General features: G+C 39.5%; 1 protein-coding gene across 1 annotated transcript in view; it reads right to left on the minus strand.

The window, feature by feature from the left end:
- The window catches only part of SPTBN5 (spectrin beta, non-erythrocytic 5), a 98,633-nt gene extending 87,738 nt beyond the window's left edge, over positions 1–10,895 (minus strand). The window contains exons 1-7 of the mRNA XM_054828681.1: positions 10,785–10,895; positions 8,050–8,217; positions 6,659–6,778; positions 5,689–5,846; positions 4,584–4,812; positions 1,152–1,783; positions 19–157 (exon numbers count right to left, since the gene is read on the minus strand). Coding sequence (XP_054684656.1) covers positions 19–157; positions 1,152–1,783; positions 4,584–4,812; positions 5,689–5,846; positions 6,659–6,778; positions 8,050–8,217; positions 10,785–10,895 — 1,557 coding nt within the window. The remainder of the gene's footprint in view (positions 1–18; positions 158–1,151; positions 1,784–4,583; positions 4,813–5,688; positions 5,847–6,658; positions 6,779–8,049; positions 8,218–10,784) is intronic.
- Positions 10,896–11,475: the final 580 nt, after the last annotated feature.

Raw genomic sequence — 11,475 nt, forward strand, 5'->3', positions numbered from 1 at the left:
GCGGAGACGGCTCAGTACCTGCAGCTCTTTCAGCTCCTCCGTAATGGCATCAATGTCCCTCAGGAGGCCCAGAATTTCCTGCATTGTACCCAGGGAGTGTTGTCGTCTCTGCAGCTGATCCAGAAGATCCTGCCATTGCTTTGAAATGCTGTTTTGCCTACAAAGGAAGGGAGAGAAATGACCAATTTGGACTAAAGGCTTTGGCAGCACTGAGAGATTCTCAGTGCTTGCAGCTTTAGAAGACCTACATGAACAAACACAACTCTTGCCACTAGTGCAAGAGGACAGACCATGAGCACAAAACAGGTCAAAGCAATGTTGTTATCTAATTAGTGTGATCACGGAGAGGAATTTTGACTAGCACATCAACTGCCATTGACTTTTTAAATTTAGACAATGTTTTTTTATGGATCCTCATACCTGACATCCCACATTGCTTTCATTTGATACGATGGAAAGGCTTGGAATAAAAGAAGTGGTCTTTAAATGGCTGCTTAGAGTAAAAATTAATCTAAACCATACAATGAGTCACAATCTGATCTCATAAAGACTTTGGTTTACTCTTTTGTAAATGTTTTTCTTAGTTTTCCCACAGGTTTCTGATTTTGTCTGAACATAGAAAAGCACTGAAATACCACAAGAGAAGTTATTTGTATGGCATTCTTAGCCATTCCCAAATCAGGCTACATTGATAATCAGAGAAGACATAATTTCTCAAGATTTGCTCCAAACTGGAGTCAATCTGAGAAGACTTTGTGCCTTAACTAACCTGTATATCCCCAAACTACACACTGAAAAAGAAATGTGTTGATCTGGGGGGAAAAAAAGTATCCCTCTAAACATTTTTGATGAAAGATAGAATTTTTGGCAGAACTAGTATTTTCATATATAATGAAAATATCTTAAAACTTTTTTTCACCAGAAATCAGTCTGAGGGTTTGATCATTCAAGAAAAAAAATAAAATTTTAAAGAAGATGAAGCATTTGTCTTATTTGCTGAAACTGTTCACAGGTAGAAGAAATTCCTGCCAGTTCGTCTCATGAGGAGCAGAGCTGTAACTCATAGCTACAATTCATTTTCTTCCACCACACCACAGAATTTCCACTAATTTCAACTTCCACCACTACACAGTCTCATGACTGTCACTCACTTCTTCACGATTTGATCTTTGCCATGATAGTTCTCCTGGCTGATGACTGTGGCCATTTCGTCCAAAGCTGTGAAGCGTTCCCTCCTGGGGAGTACATCTGCCACAATGGCTTCCAGCTTCTTACGGGCAGCCTCCATCCTGTCTGCGCTCTCCGGCCAGAAGTCCTGCTTCCCAATCACTTTCCTCATGTCTTCCAAGTAGGACTCACGCAGGACTGCCTTCTTCAGGAACCTCTGGGCTAGCTGTTCCAACCTTTCTAACCTCAGCATTTCCTTCTGCAGTGCTTTTCCCCGGCTGTGCTCTGCCTTTTCCAGGATAATCCAGTACTTCTCCACATCCTGCAGCGTTCTCCCCTCTGGGGGCAAGTATGGCCGTTGGTTGTTGGCTCTCTGCTTGGTCCTGATGTTGAAGAGATGAGCTTCAATTATGCCCTTCTCTTGATATTTGGGGGGTTTCTCCACAGTGCGGAATGTCTTGAAGTTGGCCATGAGCAGCCACATTTCCTGAAGAGAGTTGGGGAAGTGACGGTCATCCAGTTCTGTCACCTTCTGCTTAATCCATTTCAGGAGGTCAGAGACCATTTGCTCATATAGAAGCTTCAAGTCATCTATCTCCTTCAGGAAGAACATGATCTGTGATGGGAATATGAAGTTACAAGCCACATATGAAGCAAGGTGGGTGAACAGAAAACACTATCTTCATAAACCAAGCTTAGGATTCAAATAGTTGAATATGTGTCAGAAAAGTAGTATTTAACAAGCAAGTTGCCAGAGTCATCACATTTTTATACCAATGTGGTGATAGCTGTCACATCTGAGGCCAGGTAAAATCCTAGAATAACCTTCCATAAAACACAGATAAATAAATATTATTTAATGTCTCATTTCAATTTTTATTTAAGACAAGGTTAATTTTGGAATAAGCAGCATGCACATGGAGACTGTCAGCAGTTCCTATGCGGACTGACTAGAAAACAAGATTCCCAAACTAAGGGTTCGGATTTTTTGTTTCACAATGGAAAAAAACAGATTTTTTTTTTTTCCTCTTCTCATTCCTAAAACCAAAACAATTCTACCCCATCTAATATGCAATTACACCCTCTTAGCTTCACCATCCTAGGCTGTTAGGAGACCATGTGACAAGATCCTGATTTTCTCACATGCCCACAGTAGACTGTGGTCAAACAGCCCCTTCTCAATCTCTCCTGTTGGAGCTGTTTCTCTTTATATAAATTATTAGAGGATGTCTCATAGCCAAACAGGGATTTGGCTGACAAACAGGATGTTAACTGATTCAGTGCTGATTTTCCAAGTCCAGGACATTATCTGTTTCATTTGTGGTCTGACCTGCCTTTATTTCAAGTTTAGGTAAATACTGGAGCAAACATTTAGAATGAAATTCATAATGAAATGAACAGTGTTAGAAGGAAATGATCCTTTCTTTCCATTTTATATTTTTTTCCATCTCTGTCTTTTTACTTTATATGTTTTCCTCGCCCTAACTTAGTAGCCTCCTGCAGACATCAGGTTTAATGCCAAACAATGTTGTCTGCCTCTATCATTCCCCTGAGCCCGCCTGCTCCAGCCAGGCAGATTAGTAAGGGAGGTGGCACTGAGCAAAGACCCAGTCCCTGCAAGTGGTAATCTGCTTTTACCTACCAGAAAGCACACTTGGCAATGAATAAGTGTCACAGTGTCGGAAGAGGAGTAAAACAGCACCAACCTTTAGTGCAGGAAAAGCAGCCCGTGACATCAGGGCTCCCTTCTGTATTTTCTGCCATCGTACCCAGTTCTCGCTGAAAGATCCTAGCAAGTGCATGGTCACCTCACATGGGAAGGGGAAAGGAGATTTACCTCCCCGAGCTGATTCTCTCTGCCATCCTGGTCACACACTTAGTCTGAACTCAAAGGCTTCCTTGACACATTCAGGCTTCCCTCCCCAATCCTATTAGTAAATTCAGAGCTGCCTATTTGAGGGCACTAAGGACAAGAAGAGATTAACATCTGTTTCATTCTCCTTTGGAATGTTTGTGTGTGTCAGAAATGCAGGAAGACAGGAATGCAATATTAGAGACAGGCTAAAAATAAGGAAGAAGGCAAAAAAAGAAGCAGGTGAGGGGAAGGAGGGAGATAAGAAAGAATAAATATACCTACACAAAATGGAAAAAGCAGTGGAGCACAAGAACTGAAAAAGTACAGAGTAAGAAATACTCTTCCTGTTTTGTACCATAATACAAAATTATAGCCTATTTGATCCTTATTGTTCCTCTCATACATGGTTGGTGACTCAAAGACTATTTCAGGTTTATCAGAAGAAAAATAATGTCTCCTGTCCAAAATCCAGAGACTCACATGTAGACCAGTCAAATCCTACTGCCCACTCTCCTCATCGATGCCCAATCTTTGACCGAATTCAAAGTCCCGCTCTCATCTAATGCTTCTCTTCAGAGAACATCACTGTTACTGATACATGTTTCCAGATCCTCTTGTTCTTGTCCCAGACCACTTTGTTAGCTGAGCAAACCCTGCTTTGCAAAAACTTTTCACCTTGTCACCACCAGGGAAGTCTTAGTTTCGATTTTTGTGCCTCCCATTAAGCAATATTTTCCCTCTCTCAACTGCACAGGCAGTTCTGCGAGTCCAGCTGTTCATGTAGGACCCACCCTTGGTGTGTAGGTTTTCTGCGGGCTATTTGTTTTGTATTTTTTACAAAACCAGAATAGATTATTCTGAAGGTAAGAAAGAAATTATCTCTAAGGAAAGTGATCTTCAGTGGAATAACCACAAAATTCCTTCAATTGTCCATCAACAGGATGCAAGTAGTTTTTAATATAACTTATTATCATATGTGAGACAAAATGTATGTGCAAACTGAAAAAAAATTTTTTTTAGCTTTGGTGTTTGGTTTTTTTCCCCTAGGAGTGTTTCCTCTTCTTTTGCAGCCCTTCATTTTTCATGTCTTTGTTTGTTTGTTTTTGTATTTCATACTTGACTAAGTAGTTAGAGAGAAAGGATGAGGATTTTCACAGGAAATAAAAATCCAAAGTAGTCTCATAGTTTAAGGGATCATCTTTCATATTATGTCAGAAAATTGTTGACTACATCTGCTTTTGCCTAGCAGTAATCCTCCCAAAATTAATGAGATCTGTATGCCTCAAGCTGCCGTGGAGCCACATCAGTTCTCAAACAGAAACTGTAAGGTCAAAAAGGGATTCATTTTCAGTGAGATAAATGCAATACCCTTTAGAAATCAGAGATTCTACAGACACTTCTCAAGATTCAAGTGACGATAAAAAAAAAATGGCTGTGCCATTTGATTCAGTTTAAATGATCCTGAAGTTGAGCTTTCACAAAACAAAACCAATAAAATTTCCAACATAAATTTAGCCTTACGTATTTTACTTTTAACTTCTGAAGATAGCAAAACACTTACTTTGGTAAGTCGCTTTTGTATTGTCTGGCCTTGTTTCAGTCTGGAGAAGTAGTGGTAATAGAGTGACACATAAGTCATAATGGATCTCTCATCTGGGTAGGGTACTGCCACATCCTCAGCATCGAGCAGTTTGCTGATTCCTAGCTCTTTCTCAGCAACATCGAAGGCATTGTTCAGGTTTTTGATGGGTTGGTCCTGCCGCAGTGAGCTATAGTGGATAAGATCAGGCCTGGGCAAGGAGAAGAGCAGGGCGTGGATGGAAAGAAACATTTATGTTTGTCATAAGTTCTTTTAGATTATAAACCATAAACTGTTTATTAGACTAAGGAATGTAACATTAGCACTGAAATTACTCTGTCTGACCCTGAGCTTCATTCAAGAGCATTGCCCCTTGCCTACAAAGCAGGAAGAAAATTGTCCCTTATAAAATTGAACTACCACTGCCAGCAAATCTCTGCCCTTCACTTATTTCTCCTCTTCACTGATGGGTGAAAACCAAAGCCCGCTGGAGAGGCAATTCTGAAACGGGAGGAGATTCCCAGCTGGGGAAGTTACAGGATCCCACTGTAGTATGCTGCCAGAAAATGTAGCAGAACTGTTAATGGGAGAAATGTTCAAAGTTCTCTCAGGTGGTTTCTCTTTCCTGCCTTGAGCTGTTTTCTTCACACTTTTTCAAAGGGCCAGAGAAGGGAGAAAGAGACTGAGAGATTGCTTACTCTGTTACTATTGAACCAGAAGGCATACATGCTCACAAAGTTCATACAATAACACCAGTCTCTAAAATAATAACTTTTGAAAAAGAGCAATGGGAACATGACTGAGGGGCTAAAACCAAATATTGAGCAGCATTCTTCAGATGTGTGATATTCCCTTGGAAATTCGATTTTATGCCCAACTAAAGGAACTTTCACGCAGGAGCTTTTGGTCCTTCCTTCCTCAGAGAGAGAATATCCATGTAAGAAAGGACAGTCTTCAGTGAGAAAGGGCAAACAGAGAATTTGATGGTTTCTTGGCAAATACTTGTAATTCAGACCCTGGAACAACTTGTGCTGGAGCTAGAAACAGCAAGGAGCAACCCCTCCTGAACTGATCCATCAGATCTTACCTGTGAGCATGTATGAGTGCGTTGAAGGCCAGCCCATCACTCCAGCTTTTGGAGAAGTCTTTCACATTCACATTGGAATAGCTGGCAGTTTTATGCTGACACCAGAGTAGTAAGGCTTCATTGGCAAACAGAACATCAGCTCTGCCTCCAAATTCTTCCTGTGAAGTGAGCAGGGAAAAGAAAAATCAGTGTGAACAATATATGAAAGTAGCATCAGTGCTTTTACGCTTCTGTTTTCAAAGATCACTTTGTATTACTTCAGTCCTATTCACAAATTCCCTCAAAGTCATGTCTTGCAGACTGTAACTGCCATGAAGGTAGAATGATTTAACATGAAAATAGAAGTTTCTATTAAGTAAAAGTGAATTTAATGAACTCAGAAATTATAATGTTGAATGCAGGTGTTAAAAAGTTTTTAAATGTTCCTCTTCTGCAAGGTTTGTAGAAATCATGTGGAAAGCAAAGCTCAGTTTATTTGCTTCCTTAGCTGTGAACCAGAACTCAGAAACAAAATATAATGTATCCAGGTCAAATGTTAGAAAATTAACAACTTTGATTTCATAATACCTTTATAGGATCTTATCTTTCATGTACTTGGAGTACATGTTAAATAATTTAAAAAAGAATACTTTTCTTCAGAGAAAGAGCAAATGAGCATCATGCAGTTCAAATCTATAGAGAACTGTCACCAGCAAAATTCCTTCTGGAGTCAAAAGCCAGTGAAAAGTTTATGGAAGAGAGTGAGGAATATTCATATCCTATCTATCTCCAAGTTACTGTTTTCTGTCTCTGAGAAACTCTAAAGTAGATTCAATTGCTTTTAGAAATTGCTGGCTGATTAACTGGGTAATATTAGAAGATGTGCATGATCAAAACGGTTGGGAAACATCATCAAAATGGTCCTTGCTGGCCTGAAACTCTAGTCTCTGAAATACTCTAATCAGGCAGAAAGACAAAGACACTGTTTTACCTTATCGAGTTTGATAGATGAAATCTGAAACCGCAGTATAATGATCCAGATAAGTCCCAGGATTAAGGTTCTGTCACCATCTACGATATTCTCAGGACCAATCACTTTTACTTGTACCTGCTAATAAACCAATATCCATTCAGCATAAAAGTACTCATGCCCAGCTCTCTGAAGGAGATAATCTGTGTAACAAACTGTTATTGAAGATGATGTTCAGGCTGTTTTCTTAAGGAAACAGGTTTTATGTGATCTCTTCATTTGTCTATATACCTGCGAGCTCCTATGCTCGCACCCTAGGTCTCATGTGCACCAAGGATGAGTTTCAGCAAAAGCCTGACAAAGGGACAGTGTTCTCAAAGATTTAAAGTTCCTAGAAGGGTTTTGAAAACTGGTAGTTAAGAAGGGGAAAGAAATACAATTCAGTGCTCCTTTCCTCCAAAGGAGTGATGGCAGGGCAAACTCCGAGACCATCTCCTCTGTCTGGTCTCCAGCCAGCTAGTCAGCATATAGCTCTTGGGCTCACCAGCAGTACAAACATCCTACTAAACAAGCCATGGCTGCCTTCTCCACTATCACTTGAGCAGCAAGCAGGGTTGTAGCTTATGCCAACAAGGCGGTATGTTTTCAAGAAGTCTGAGAATGCTACACTGGCTCCTGCTATCTGCATGATCCCCTCTCTGGAGGCTGGACTCATGTCACACAAGTGATGGCTGCCTGGTCCAGCTGGCAGAGCCTGGAGGCGCACATACCACTGGGCCTTACACGGTGTGTACCCTTAGCAGGCATGTGTTAGCTGGAGCCTCGTGCTGTGTTGCATTTGGTTTGTAATTAGCAAAAATCCACACTTTATATACTTTCCCACATCTACTGCTACTAAACGCCTCTGCTCCTTTGGAATTCATAGCAGAGATTTTCAAGAGGTCTACAATAAATTGTTTGCCTGGAAAATTAAAAAAAAAAAAGACATACTAACTTGTAGTTGAAATGAGGATGCACAACTGGAATAAATAAAACTACTGCAATGACTTGCTGAAACTATTAAAATCAGAGCTCTAAAAATCTCCATTTTTATACCAAGTGGCTTCAACTTTGCCCAATGATGTTTGCTGTCCCCCAAGATGTGGGAAAACATAACATCCAGAAAGATATACAAATGCAGTATGTTTTCATTTAGGTGTGAATTGTTTTGGGAGAAAATTAGCTGTTTAAGTCATGTTACTTAAATAACAAAGAAATTCAAATCTGATGACTTTCTTTTAATAAAGCCCCTGGTCTGTCTTCAAAGAATATCTTACTGTGTATTAGAGGGGGAAATTATAATGAATGTAATACTGTAATTAGTTAGTAACATACATAAGTTGTTGTGATCTCTGATACCAATATTAACTTACCTTGGATTTCAGAAATGTGATGGCTTTGCTGTTGTTCTCTAGAAAATGCACTCTCATCTTTCCCCGGTTTGGTCTGGGCAGAGCTTCTCCAGAGAGCAGCTCCAGGAGTTGCATGAGATAGATGCCATCCTTCAAGTCTGTGTAAATATCTTCTATCTCAACCTTTACCTGCAAAGACCAGTCAGTCAATACAGACTCTGGCTGAACGTTTGGCCCACAGAACCCTCTACTTCTAATACTAAACAAACGACATCTTTCTGTTTCACTGAGTCTTCTGTATGCCAGTGCATGTATGTGAAAAGTGATGAATCTTAATTCACAAAAAAATGGATTTGCAGGAGGACTGACATTATTTATGAAAGTAGGCTGAATTTAAAAAAAACAAACAACCCACGATTGAGCAAATAAAGAAAATGCAAGAGATTTAAAAAAAAAAAAATCAGCATTTTCAAAATCAAACATTTTGGAAGGGCTGACATTTTTTATTTCAACGCAAATGAATCGTCTCAACTTTTTTTTCTCAGCAATGCATTTCATTTAAAAATTGAGCTGATAATCCTATTCGATGACATGGTTTTTACTCCATAGTCTCAACAAAGTCTGTTACGTCCTGCTTAGACCTGCGCTACCACCCAAAGTCTCCGTATTTTTAGCCAGAGTCTCACACTAAGCAAAAGATTAAGATCTTTTACAAAAATGTATTTCATTGCTGCCAGCAGTGAGGTCACCCAGTGCTTAGGTGATACAACATGACAGTGTGTACTCTGACCTAACAAGAACTTGCCTTGGGTGTTTCCTTTTGGCCTTATGCCACTAGCCATCAAGAAGTGACATTAAAACCATACCACACACCAAACAATAATTTACTGTGATTTTGAAATCAAGGTAAATAATCCTTTTGTCTTCAAACAAACAAGCAAACAGAAAAACCAAACAAAAAACCCCAAACCCCAAAATTCTGAAGTAGTAATTTTTTAATTCAGAGAATAGTTACATGTAAGGGGGACAAAAAAAGGACAAGTAACAGACATGCACTTTTTCATTCCTGACCAGTTATCAATCAGTTTAATAGATCGTTTCTCCAGAGAAAGAAGAAAACACTGGAAGTATAAAAGCAACTCAGAGAGACTTTGTACTGTGTATGGAACAAGAATTTACAACTTTCACTGACTACCTCCATGAAAAACTCCCTGTTTACTTGCCAACTTCATTTCTTTTTGCATATGAAATAAACTTAAAATTCTGCCTATGGTGTATTACCATAAAAAAAAATTAAAGCTGCTATATTCAGTGACACTTGTATAAATGAAGAATAGTTCCATTTAAATTTGCAAAGAGACAGTCCACATATATCTGTTTTATGCCTCACCCAGCAATAGTTTTAATAGCTTTGTTGCATCATTCTTCTCATAAAGATACCAGTCAGAGATTGCTTAACAAATTCAATCCAATAGCATCCTTAGTGCTAGACTTGAAGTAGTCAAGAGCGCAACTGAGACTACTGCGGTGTCCTGCAGTATGATCCAGTCACGTTGAAGTGTGTGTTGAAAAGCTGAGACTACATTGCTGAGAAGACCTAGATAAGCTGTCAGTCTCTGCACCATTTCTTACCGTATATGGTTTGGAAAGCTCTCGCGGGGTTTTTTCCCCCATGCTTTTATGATACATGAATAAGTACTGTGCAGGAAGTTAAGACTGACATTTTAATCTTTGAACTTGAAGGTGTTTTTAAAATGAGAAAGTATATACATGTATCTGTAGCTAAACAGAAACAATTTTCTACTCCATAAAAACCTAACCTTCCAGAAGTGGCAAAATGAGAATGTCTTTTGCAGTTGTTCTCTCACAGTAATAAAAATAAATTTCAGTTTGTTGTGCTCTGAGGCTGCCTTTGCACCAATCACCAACTTAAAGCATTACACTGAAAAAAAAATAATGCATCTAGTACTGAAACATCATATAATAGTGATGAGTTAGAATTTAACCAAGAGGCCTGGTTCTGCTTGGTGTCGCCAAGGTCCATTTTCATTAATATCAACAACAGACTCTAGAAAAGAGAATTGGTTTTGGATGATGTAATTCCCTACTGTGACACAGCTACATCATTTGTGCCTGAAATGAGTTCATCTGCAGTAAGTCTGGAGACTTCTGGAACACGTCGGAGTTACCTTGCACACACACATCAACTGTACACTAGCTCTGAAGCTTTTTGGAAGTCTGAGACTTACTGAAAACAAAGTGGTCTGTACTTGCATGTTAGTATGTCTGAAATTGCTAGACTTAAGGCAACTTTTTCAGAGCCATTGAGCCACAGCTCAAGCTGGACTGATCAGGCAAAGCAGAAAGTCTTAAATTTTGGCCAGGCAATTAAGAATTGAGCAGTGTTTGGGGAAAATCCAGACATTTGCAGATACTTTACTTATAGGAAAAAGAAGAGCAAATAAAGATTTTCCTCTGAGATGATCACCAAGATACAGTAGACATCACAATATGACAGGGTTTAGAGTCTACAAATGGGAACCCTGATTTCAGGGAGGACTGGTAACACGGACAATGGTGACAGATGTAAGAGAGACAGGCTGGAGTGCTCTGGTTAGTCAAAGCCTTCTTTGCTTGCATATATGTGTAACAACAACATGCAGGAAAAATATGTAAAAAATAACAAAAAATAAAGAATACAGTGGGTGAAATAAATAAAAACCAGAAAAATTCCTCAAATTGAAGGAGCTACCTACATTATTCCTGAAGAAGACATTGTTCATCCAGTTCGTAAAGGTTTTCTTTTGCATGGACATGCGCTGCTCCTGCAGCTTTTTGATATGATCTTTTTCATATTCGGTACCCATGGTCACCTAGGAAGTCAGAAACTCCAGTGAGGTGCTCAGTGCTGAAGAGATCTGCCTGGCCAGCTACAAAAAACAGTAACATGCGCAGTGTATGTAGGGAACTCTGCCCCAAAAGGTATGAGATTCAATACCACACCCAGTATAACACTTTAATTTCCTTTTGCTTGTACTTTGCACTTTAATTTCACTCAACTTTATTTTTAACTTGAGTTCTCCCTTTTAAAATGCATCTCTAGTTTGAGGGTGAAAATGTGACACGCATCTATGCAGCTTTACTTTCAGTCTCTCCCCAGTCACTTGATCCCATAAGGAACACCATGATCTTAAAGCCACCGATGGCCCAATAATTTCCTTGTGTGTGCTGGAAGCACATGACAGAGAACTGATCTTAGACCTTGTCAGAAAGAGAGATCTGCAAATCACTTCCAATGCCATGCTTGAAAGTGTGTTATACTCTCTGAGGACTGGACTGGTTGAGATGCTGCTTTTCAGACCACAGTATTTCCAACAGAAATCAGATAGCTGCTTAGAAAGGAAATGTAACCAACCCGGTTCTTTCCTCTCATGAGTTTAGTTTTTG

Source organism: Grus americana, chromosome 5, assembly GCF_028858705.1.
Source record: "Grus americana isolate bGruAme1 chromosome 5, bGruAme1.mat, whole genome shotgun sequence".
In the NCBI taxonomy this organism is placed as follows: Eukaryota; Metazoa; Chordata; class Aves; order Gruiformes; family Gruidae; genus Grus; species Grus americana.